Source organism: Amblyomma maculatum, chromosome 1, assembly GCF_055883805.1.
Source record: "Amblyomma maculatum isolate TAMU_Amacu chromosome 1, ASM5588380v1, whole genome shotgun sequence".
Lineage (NCBI taxonomy): Eukaryota > Metazoa > Arthropoda > Arachnida > Ixodida > Ixodidae > Amblyomma > Amblyomma maculatum.
In genome coordinates, this window is record NC_139344.1 from 410198883 (window position 1) to 410211123 (window position 12241).

Sequence of the window (12241 nt, forward strand, 5' to 3'; positions counted from 1 at the left end):
TGATCTGTAATGAGATAGGTGAGATATTGAGATATAGCTCAGTTGAATAAATCGATAGCTAAACACTACCACACCTTGTGCTGCCCTGTTGACAGAGCAAACTGCAGTAAAAAAAAAGCAGAAAGGCCTCCAATGCTAGTAATCACAATGAGTGAAAATCATAAGATTTTGCACAATTCAGAGGCAACACCATGGCTGGTAAAGCAAACTCTTGACAAGGTGTGTTCAGTGTTCAAGAAGACCATGCACACAATTTGATGGTTCATTACAGCATTTATTTTCAAATATATAAAAATGAAAAAAGATAAAAATGTGAGAAATGACAGTGCTCTACAGTACACCAGTGTTCATAAGTAAGACAGCCATTTGTAAGTTCTTATGAGTTAACCAAGCATTTTTTTTTTGCTGGAGCTTTTAAGAAAATGCACCACGGAAAACTTTAATTGTGTAAAATTCCTCATATTATTCTTTCCTCTTACATTGGGAAGTTCTGAGGGCTTTATACAGATTTATTGGAAGGTAAATTCCAGTGTATTCAATCTGCTATTCGGAACAAGACACGAACTCCAATTTATAATGTGGCAACTTTAATATGCTGGAAGTTCAATCAAAACCTGTATAATGGCTTTTCTAAAACTGCCCTTCAAGCTGCCATGAAATGATTCCTTTAGTAGAACATCTAAAAACGCCAGACAAAAACAGTCAATCATGCTACAAAAGTGGGTGACTTCGAAACATTGAAGTTTAAATATGTGTCTGGATTCAATGTAAAAACTTATGTTCACTGAAAATTTGATAATTTGACTGTGTTCACTAAAAAGCTATGTTTAAAACAGTCTTCCATTATCAAAACGGTAGTCCTGGGCTGCAGCAGGTGCAAAGGTGTGTATTCACACAGAATCGAATCCCTGCAGGTACCAGTCTGGCAGCAAGGTGAACATTCCGGGTTCCTTGAGGTGTGTGCAAACTATCTCGTGCGATGACGGCAGGTACTTGAACAGGTAGACCACCCTGCATAGTGCAACAGTGAGTGGTAACAATTGATTAGATAAGGTGCAGAACTATAAAAACCATCTCACATTTACTCTCCAAGTAGCCCTTGTATTGGTAATAGCACCTCCGTAGATGGAGAGAGACTGTTGAATACGTGTAGCATACAGGAGCTCAAAACCCGCACTTCATAGATATTCATTAACTTGGTATCAGGTAACCCGTGGCATTCTGAGTATTGATACCAGGTAACCCATGGCACTCTAAGTATTCTCGGCTTCACACAGTTAAACGGCAGCATACAGGAACTCAAAGCCCATGTTTCAGGGCTGGTCATTGGCGTTGAACGAGGTCACCCATACCACTCTGAGTATTGACGACCTTATAATTAATATCTAATAGGGCAGGTAAAGGGGGAGGGTTTCTACATGTGCTGTTACCACCGTCTTCCATCTCAGAATAAATAATGTTTGTATTTTGTATTTAATTGATTAGTTGTAGACTTGCACATTATTGTAAAACCACAATGCGGCAATATCCTGCATGGCAAACAAGGTCACTGTTTTGCCCCAATTATTATTTTCATTACCCCCCCCCCTCCTCCCACCCCCAAAACTTACTGCAGAAGGATGCTCAAAGCCAATATAACCCATAGATGTAACTGCTTACAAGTGTGGCATTTCTTTTCTCAATAGTGGTTTCATAGTCAGCCTCTGTTAATTATTATCATTCTTAGCTTTATAGGTCCACGTAAACATTCTAAACTTCTTCAAAGCAAGGTGTAAAAATAACCTGCAAACAGGACCTATCCTCTTATTACAAAGAAAGCACAAACTAAGCTTCAGAAAGCTAGGCATTGTAAAAGCATCATGCCTTCAAGATATATTTCGTTGCCATTGCCCCAGGGATCATACGCTCCTGAGATGCCCAGGCACAAAAACTATTCATTGTCTCTGAATGCACGTGGCTCATCAGAAACAAATGATCTTTAAAGAACTCACATGGTTCTCTCGATTTTCTATCTCTATAGATTACAAGCAAACTTGACTGATAGATACCATGACTATGGAGCGATAACCAGCACACAGTTTTGCACCTTCCGACTATTCTTGCCTGATTTAACTGTCTGATGCTGGACGCTAACATGTTCACTGATAGTAAAAAAAAAAGTGAGGGTAAAAGCGTTACAGAAAAAAATCACAACACTTTTGAAGTTCCTAGCTAACCACTTTGAATACCGAGTGGACAATGTGAAAACAATAAATTATACTGGCAGAGCTACATGAAATACCAGCATAGCTAGACATTTCCCTTCTGCAATAAGCGACCAAAGCATGGTCGAGGTTTTCGCTCAAAGAAATGCAGCTGACAAATAATTCATTTTGAACAGTAGCCCAAATATACAAAAATCTAGGATTTCAATCAGATCATAAAGAAATTGTAAATTTCCCATTTCCCCTATGATATAGCATATGAACTGGCATTATAGCAAGCTCTTTTGGGATGGTTTGCCGTTCAGATATCATAAATTGTAAAAAACATTCTTTATGTTATAATTTTATTATTCTTAAATAAGGCACCTAAGGCACCCAGCATTTTATAGCTTATTTATTTAAGACATGAAATGGCCCTTAGTGATATCTAATATATGGGAAAACAAAGCTGATTGAAATGGCGATGCAAGCATCCAATACAAGAATGATAATTTATTACATACAAATGGACAAAGGCTAAATACAATAAAGAAGCTGATTGGTGCTGTGTCGCAAAAAAAAAAATTGCGAATGGACAAAGTACATTGAAGCAAAAGTCCCAGCGGGCACACTATATGCACCAGGAAATACCAAACATCTTAATAAAGATAGCATACAGCAAATATGCAAAAAAAATCCCCCCCATAAACACTCTTCTCCATGCCTCTCTTTCATATGGATTGTTTCTGGTAATTTGGTTATGTAGCAATGCTCTGAACTATACCATTATTTCCTTACAGACTTTGTGAATATGCATGCTTGCCACAACATAAGTTTGTTGTTAACTGCCTACAAGGAGCTATATGTGGCACGTGCTACAGCTCTATAACCTGCAGCGCTGGTGGGTGAACAATGCATCTTTCTATGGAATGCATTGATACATTGCGTATGCAGGCTGCATGAGTAGCAGGTGAAAGCAAGAACAAAAACTGTGAGACAGAACTAACCCTGGGTCATCTTCTTCGACGTGTTGCTTGATGAAGGAAAGAACCTGGTCACAGAAGTTCATGCACACTGCTTTAGACCACAGTCGCTGCATGAGAGCAAAAAAAAAAAAAAAATTCCCGTTAATTCGATGTTGATGGCGTTTTAGAGTTAATGCCTGCAATGAACGAATATCGGGTGGTTTAATATAATTATACCCTCTCCGGACGAAATTTGCTCTTCGTTAAACATTTCAGATCACTGATTACTCGAGGCATGGATTTCGCGTAGCAATAAATATTCCTGTCCGTTGTGGGGAACAATGCACATCATTTGTGAGAGATTATTCCAGTAGCGAAAAAACCATGAACGAAAGTACACAGCAGAACGCCAGCGTTTGTGCTGTCTTCACTACTTTCGTTCGTGTGTTTGTTGATCACTAGAATATTGTCTCACAAATGCACTGATAACCAACTAGCCCAGCTTTCTACGCTGCACGCTGCTGGATGAGCCAACAGAGGTGTTTATTCTCTTATACATCGAAGCTATCACAAACCTCCAAGATTACCTCGGAAGGAGACTGCAGCCATGAAATTAGGAGACGCCTGCTTCTGGGAAAGAGAGCAATGGTTAGCCTTGACCGCCTAGTAAAGAGCAGAGACATTAGTCTGCCAACCAAGATTCGTATAACTCGTGCTATGGTCTTTCCAGTTGTGATGTATGGATGCGAGAGCTGGACTGTGAAGAAGGCTGACCGCCGAAGAATTGACGCGTTTGAATTGTGGTGCTGGCGAAGACTCTTGAGAGTTCCTTGGACTGCCAGAAGATCAAATCAGTCGATATTGTCGACCATAAACCCTGACTGCTCATTGGAGGGTCAAATTCTAAAGTTAAAGCTCAGCTACTTTGGTCATCTGATGGGAAGAGAGGAGTCGCTGGAGAAAGATTTGATGTTGGGAAAGGTTGAGGGTCGCCGGAGAAGGGGTAGGCAGCGAACGCGATGGTTAGATGGCATCCTCGAGGCACTGCAGATGAAGTTATTTGATGTTAGGAAGATAGTGAGAGACCGGAAAGCGTGGCGTGACATGGTCCATAGGTTCACGAAGAGTCGGACACGACTGAACGACTGAACTGAACTGATCACAAATCTCATTACATTCACAAATTTATGCCCCAGCAAAAAAAAGGAGAGAGAGAGAGAACACGCAACCGTGCACAAGAATTAGGAGTAACCTAAAACTATTGCAGAATCTTTGGTATCGAGATGGAAGCTCGCAGCATGATCCGTGAAGTGCACATGGATAACATTGAAACTGCAGAACGCAATGCATAAGGAAAGGATCACGTCGTGCTTAGAGTCACGCGTTCAGAACGGCTTACTGTAAGATAATTAAAGTGCAATGACGTGTAGGTGCATTGTTCTGCATTTCAATGCCGACACCGTCACGAGCGCTTAGGCTGAGCAATGAAGCGTGATAAGAAGAGGCAGGAAGTGCCTAATGAAAAGCGACGGTTCAAGAGTTCTACGCCACAGCAGAAGACAGAAGACGATTTCATACTTACATCTCTTGAAAAGGTGAGTACTCTTTTCTATCTATATTCATATTTCCAGGAACTATATTGTATGCTCAAAATGTGGCAACTCGAAGTTTAAACGAAGCAGTTACGTCGGCCTCCGTGCTCTTTCCATTCATACTCGCATTCCAGCACACGTTGCTCGCATATGGAGTGCGGGCATTCATTGTCGCCAACACAGTGTATGGACAGATGATGCCAAAACTACTGTACAAACTAGTGAAAATCAGCGAGGACACTTCATACTACATCTGGCGTCATGTAAGGCACAATCCAGTGAGGAAAATGGCGACGTCCAGACAGCGTTTGCTAGAAAGGTTGCCTACACTCCTGTGTGCCTGCCTGAAAACATACCTATCAAATATACGTGTTCTGGCCTCATATTTCACACTTTCACGACAAAATAAGTTATTGGGAGCCCTCGCTGTGTATAGTGTAGCTCAGTGTTTCTCACAAAGTGGTCCGCGAAACCCACGACAATACTATAGCTCTGACCTCACTATACACGCTTGTGTAGGGTTAAACGCACGGATGGTCCCCCCAAAGCCAGCATTACTTTCTCAAACTGAAATAAACATGAAAGAAGTGTTGAAACATAGAGCGCACGGAGGGAAGGGGGGAGGGGGGGGGGGGGGGGGGGCTCTCCACTATTTGTTGATGCCGGGATCAGTGAAACTCTAGCTCTGGCTGCACTGCTGGAAGGGGCTGCAATGCAATGCATCTCGTGTGTCCTTAGCCTCTTCCCCCACGCCCTTGTAGGCTGTGACAGGAGGGCCTATCAAGCGCACATTTTTAGCGGCCAGTTAAACCTTGAATAAAGCCTTGATATAGTCCGCATAAAACCGCCGCACTCCTTACCCTTCCCCTGGTCTCAAGGGGCCTTCCAAAGGCCCACAAGGGGACCACAGACATCCATTGTTGAGAACCACTGTAGTAGGCTGTAGATGATAGCTGTTACATGTTCTGACACCGCATTATATGAGTTCCGATGTCCCCAAGACAAGGCTATAGACGAGGAAGGCAAGAGCTGACGACACAAGAAAGACGAGGAGAAATATGCATGCCTTTGTGGTGATATGAATGTACACGGTGACTCTCAGCGAACGTTGTCAGCCATAGAGAGCATTTTTTTTTTTTTGCGTTAGAAAAGCTTGCAAAGGAAGGTCCTTCTCATCATGAGGCTGACCTACCTCTTCATGTCGCGCTTGAACAAATACGGTATCTTAAACGGGAATGGTATCAACTGCACCAGTAAAGTGCAAGCGACAATTTTTCTTCTAAGAGCGCCAGCAGAATGTGACACAAAGGCAAATAGTGTACCACCAACCTTACCTGGGCTGTCTGTGCCATCCTGCTGACATGGAACTCTTCGAGTCTTCGCACTAGGCCATCGTCATCGCGAAAACCGCAAATGACCCGAGGGATGCCGACCACGAATGACTGCGCCCACCACTTGAGCAGCTTAAACCTGCGCATTGTAAACGTTGAGTTTAACGTCTCGAAGCAGCTCATGCTCTACAATGGACGACGTAGTAGAAGTTTCCGGATTAATTTAGACGTCGTCATGAAGAAAATCAAGGCATGTTATTATTGCCCTGTATAGACGAAGTTTCAAGTTCATGAAAAAAAAAATGTGTCATTCTTACCCGATGCAGAGCTATTACAAGAAAAACGACGAAACTTCAGTGTTGTCACAATCAAACTTTGCGAGTAAACTACATCTGATGACAGAAAATTTTACGCACGAATTTTCGTGGCTATGCTTTGTGGCTATTCACTTGAATGCCATTATTGCCATTATTGGTTTATGGTGACCATTTCAAGTCGGACCAACAAACACTGCGGTGGGAATTTTCTCACCAATAATTCAGATTTTTATTTGAGTGTGTGTGTGTGTGTGTGGGGGGGGGGGGGGGGCTGACAGACCCCATGCACAAAGAATAAAGCCTCGAGATTTACTCCGAATACGATATAAAAAGTGTTAAGGGTCCATTCAAGAGCCACAATGATCACTAGACACACGTTGCGTATCTGTCGCGACGTGAGGAAGGGGAGGAGGGCGCATCCCTTTGGCGCCGGCGGTCGTTGAGGTGCCATGGAGTCTGGCAACTGCAATGACGAGTCCTGACAAGCCTGACGCCGAAGCTTCTTCTCAATGCATTGGTGCCATGCGGAGCGCACTGGGGCTTAGAGTGGGGCGTCAGGCGCTCGCCGGCACCCGCTCGGCTCAAGTCTTCTACCGTGGAAGGCGGAACGGGAACCACGGCTAGAAGCCCGATAACAATGTCTCGTGACGCCCTAGTTCGGTTTTGCTTATGCAACTTGGGCCGATCGTTTAGCGCCGTGAATCCTTTGTGCGTCGGCACACACACTACATTCTCGGTGATGATTACCATTTTTGTTCGCGACCATCGTGTGTGATAGGGCTCGCTCACCACCGCTAAGTTCGACAATGAAAGTAAGCGCCAACTCGTGCCTTTGAAGATTCCTTGCCTAAGCCACCGAAAAAGGTACGTTTCACTTTGGACGGCACCACTTATGCGTTGTCTCTTTTGAAACGTCTTCGGATACGACTCGGATCGACACGTTAATTAAATTCGACAAGCAGAACCGATACGTTTTGGGAAACAGTGAACGAGCGTAGCGAGGCGAGCGCACACAGTGACCTGTCGTCATTATCCATGAGCGAAAAATCTCGATGGATAATTCTGGAGCAGTTTGACATGTTTACATTGACGCTAAATTTCTCGAAGAGGTTCCCTAAGGAAAGGAAGATAATTAAGCAGAAATTAGAACTCAGTCAACTTTGAGCGGTGGTGGAATTCGAATCCAGAACTTTCGTTGTCGGGGACAAAAACGGACAAAAACCAGATCAGAAGGACGTGTCAGGAGACGGCTGTTTTGTTCCCCTGATCGCCGGCCAAGCGGCCACTCGCGGGTGTGTGTGTTTGTGCGCGCTTGTGTGTGTGTGTATGTTTACGCGCCGCAGTGCCCTTTTCGGAAATGGCACGGCTGCTTCTTGCCACTGCCGGCCAGTCGACCAACGGCTCGTCGCCCCTCAAAGCGTCCCGATCCACTGGCGCCGTTGAGGGCACAGCGATGGGCCTAACAAGACTCGGACGCCCGCCTGCCCTGAAATCCGAGCTTACTAGGGGGCTGCGGACCAGCACCGGGGACGCGAGGAGTGAGTGAGGAGGATTCCTGTGTTACCGACACCGCCGAACGAGCGCCGCGACTGCCAGGCTCCAAGGGCCCACGCAAGCGTGGGGCCCCCCTAAAAAAAAGGGAAAGAAGGGAAGGCCTGGAGAGAGGAACACGGCCAACCGTCTTCGAAAGACAGTGGCTTGCAAGGCGCCCAACGAAACGGTCGTCAGTTTGAATTCCTGTACAGTTTCTTTAATATGTAGCCATTAAATCAGTTTGTTAAGTTTCACCGGAGTTTTATTCTGTGACCAAATTATCTCAACGCAGACACGACGACCACAACGATTAATACGACTGACAAAAAGTTTGGTGCCGAAACCCGGGACTCGATCTGCCGTGGATTTGTGAGCTCAACGCTTTCTTTCAACGCTCACGTCAACGGATCCACGCCAGGGACGTCTCGGCAACGATTGGTCACAACTACCGACGTCATCGATCCGGTGAGCTTACTTATTGGCTAATTAATTTCGAAGAAAATGGAACGCCTTTTAAAGAAACGGAAGGTTTTGCGCTCGCAAGTTACAAAGGTCATCAACGAATTCAACGAGCGGCAAACGTCACTAACAACTACTGAAGCTACATTGCTACATGCTAGACTCAGCAAGCTGGAGCAACAACTCGATACTGTCAACACGGAAATTGAACCATTGGTACCGGAAGATGACGCAGAAAACGACTACGAGCAAGTATTTGAATATCAAGACCGGATCATAACCTGCCTCGCTGGACTAAAGCTTCAAGTTGATAGTGGTCCGTTATCAACGCAGGCTGCCGTGGAATCGGCGGGTAGTGGCATCATCAGTCAAACGGCCATGCCAGCCACTCAAACGACCACGCCAGCCCCCCAAACGGCCACATCTGGGAAGACAAGAGTGAAGCTGCCGAAGATCGACCTACTGAAATTCACAGGACGGCGCTCTGACTGGCAACCCTTTTGGGAAGTGTTCGAGCAGGTAGTGGATAAAAACGAAGATTTGTCTGACATCGACAGATTTCACTACCTGCGAGCATCAGTCACGGGCGACGCGGCAGCGGCACTCGCGGGTCTTCCACTGACCGTAAGGTGCTACAACGATGCCATCCAGCTGCTCAAGAAACGGTTTGGCAACGAGGAGCTTCTTGTTCAGGAACATCTCAAGAGGCTGATCGACTTGAAGCCCGTGCGCTCATCAGACGATATCCGTGGTCTTCGCCGTCTCTACGATACCTTGGCGGCACACATCAAAGGCCTCGAGACGCTCGGACAAAAGCTGGAGTCCTACAGCTCGATGCTAATTCCGATCGTGCAAAGAGCGATGCCACGTGACATCCTGTTGGACTTTAGCCGAAAGTGCGTCGTCGACACCGACAGCCTCGCCTGCGAACAGAGCTCCCTCTCCGATGCGTCGTCACACGCAACTAACGAAAGCGGCCAAGGTACGGTTTCTTCCCTTTTAAAGCTACTCTCCTTTCTGAGAGTAGAAGTCGAAAGTCGGGAGAATTTAAATGCATTACAATGCATGGACCTCAAGCAGCAACCTAGAGAAGAACTTAAAGGCAATTTGAGGCTGCATGGGAAAACGCATGACAGGCATGTCCGATCGGCTGCGATGCTACATCAAAACGCTACCCCATTGACCTGCTTTTTCTGCGGTTCCAACGAGCACAAAACGCAGAGCTGTGACGCCGCAAAAACTTTGGAAGAGAAGAAACAACTTCTGCGGTCGTCCGGCCGATGTTTCAAGTGCACTAAATCTGGACACCCGTCACGAGCATGCCGCGTAAGCATCCAGTGCAACAAATGTCGCAAGAAGCATGCTAGCACAATGTGCGACCCTTCGTACACCGGAAACAGGCCACCTGAGCCGAACCGCACCATAACGAACGCGCAAGTAAGCCTCGAAACTACTACGACGGGAAACGGCTCTACTTCCAAAAAAACCGTTTTGCTGCAGACCGCAACTGCATTATGTAGTGGAGAGACTGGTAAGGCTCAGGTACGAGTTCTGTTCGACGGGGGAAGTCAGCGCTCCTACATCACAGCTGACACCTCGCGGAAACTGGGATGTACGCTTCTCGGGCATGAGAGGTTGACCGTCGGGGTGTTCGGAGGCCACCAAGCCGAACGCGAGTTCCGAAGAGTAAAGGTTACACTAAAGACTAACCGCGGAGACGATCGGGAACTCGAAGTACTGGAAACAGATACCATCTGCGATCAACCTATTCCCTCACCACCAGAGAGAATAATGAAACGACTAAAGTCCCTTGGTTACGAACCGGCCGAATTCTCAAACAACAACGGGACAGAATGTGTTGATCAGCTTATCGGATCTGACCACATATGGGACCTTACCACAGGTAGATCGGTCAAATTAGAAAACCGACTGAGAGCCGTGGAAACATCAGCGGGCTGGACTGTTCAAGGGCCCATTGAGGACGATGCCGAGCAGACCCACTGCTTCCAAACCGTGGCACTACGAACATCTGTAATCGAGAGGCAGACGACAGATATTCTGACCAAATTCTGGGATTTGGAATCGATTGGAGTAAAGGAGGTCGAGGAGAACGACGAAATCTGTCAAGCTTTAGAGTTCTTTGAGGACAACATCAAGCGAGTCGGTAACCGCTATGAGGTTGCATTGCCTTGGAAATCCGAGATTTCGCTCGAGGATAACCGAGAAATTGCTCTGAAGCGCCTCAATCAATTGGCGAACCGACTCAAAAGAGCTCCTGACCTTCTCGAAGAATACGACGCGGTGATCAGGCAGTACGGCATTCTAGACATGGCAGAACGGGTAGAAGAAAAGGCCGACCGCAACTACTGCGTTTACCACATGCCTCATCAAGCAGTGCTCCGTGATTCCAGAAAATTGAGAGTTGTATTTGACGCTTCTTCCCACGCTAAAAGTACAAGGAGCCTTAATGACAACCTTGAAACAGGACCCAACTTAACGGCAGACCTCGTCGGGCTTTTGCTCAATTTTCGCAAGTATCGAGTTGCGCTTGTCGCGGACATTGAGCAGGCCTTTCTGCAAATTGGAGTGCGAGAGCAATACAGAGACGCTCTGCGATTTTTTTGGTTCCGAGAGACTCCTCAGGCCGGTACTTCGTTGCCTCCCATTGAAACGTGACGCATGAAGCGAGTACCGTTTGGAACCACCGCAAGCCCGTTTCTGCTCTCCGCTACCCTTCAGCACCACTTGAAAGCTTGCGAGGAAGAGTTTCCCCACACTGCCAGCCAGCTGCAGCAAAGCCTTTATGTAGACGACCTACTAACCGGTGCAGATGACGAAGAGGCGGCTCTGAAGCTCTACAACGAAGCCAACGCGATCTTCCACTCCGCCTCGATGAAGTTGCACAAGTGGTCGTCGAATAACGAGAGGCTACGCCGGCTATTTGGGCAAGACGGCAGCAAAAATAAGTCTCTAGGATTCCTCTCAGGGGTGCTGAAAGTGCTGGGACTGACCTGGGACCCCATTACCGACCGCCTGACATTTGCGCCATGTGTCGCAAGCTCCAAAACAATGGAGACAGACACCAAACGTTCCATGCTGCAAGCTACCGCACGGATCTATGACCCACTGGGATGGCTGTCACCCTTTATCGTACGGGCTAAGATCCTGTTTCAGCAGCTGTGGCGCCAGAACGTCGAATGGGACGATGCCCTACCAAACGACATAGCTGAAGGCTGGAAAACCTGGTATTGTGAATTGAAACATCTTCCCGAGATACAGGTACCAAGGTACTACGGAGCGGACTTCAGTGGGCCGGCTACAAAAACGCACCTGCACATCTTCGCAGACGCCAGTCCCGCGGCCTATGGGGCAGTCGCCTACCTCACCATTGCTTCGGAAGACGGCCTAACTTCAACGATTGTAATGAGCAAATCGGGGGTGGCTCCACTTAAAGAACTCACGCTAGCAAGGCTGGAGTTGATGGCATGTTTGCTTGCAACTCGATTGTGCAGCTACATAGTAAAGACTCTCGGGAAGCACCCTGATTGCGTTACTCTTTGGACCAATTCCGCGATCGCTCTCCATTGGATTCGAGGTGACACTGAGCGCTGGCAGCAGTTTGTGCGAAATCGCGTCCGTGAGATACAGCAAAGCACCGGATGCTATGAATGGAGGCACTGCCCGGGGAAAGAGAACCCTGCGGATCTCCTGACGCGTGGCGTCACAGTTTCCCGCCTTGCGACTAGTGAGATATGGTGGACGGGACCCAAGTGGCTCTGCGCACATGAAAGCGAGTGGCCAAATGGACTGGTGCCGGCAACCTTCACGGACAAGGAATTAGAGAGCAGGCAGCCAACCAAG

The 12241-nt window shown here is 46.8% G+C and overlaps 1 protein-coding gene across 1 annotated transcript in view; it reads right to left on the reverse strand.

The window, feature by feature from the left end:
• Positions 1-261: 261 nt before the first annotated feature.
• Positions 262-12241, reverse strand: part of LOC146208923 (decapping and exoribonuclease protein-like) — a 30930-nt gene continuing 18950 nt past the window's right edge. The window contains exons 4-6 of the mRNA XM_084596496.1: positions 6075-6210; positions 3191-3276; positions 262-1011 (exon numbers count right to left, since the gene is read on the reverse strand). Of these exons, the coding sequence (XP_084452622.1) occupies positions 891-1011; positions 3191-3276; positions 6075-6210 (343 nt within the window). The 3' untranslated portion in view covers positions 262-890. The remainder of the gene's footprint in view (positions 1012-3190; positions 3277-6074; positions 6211-12241) is intronic.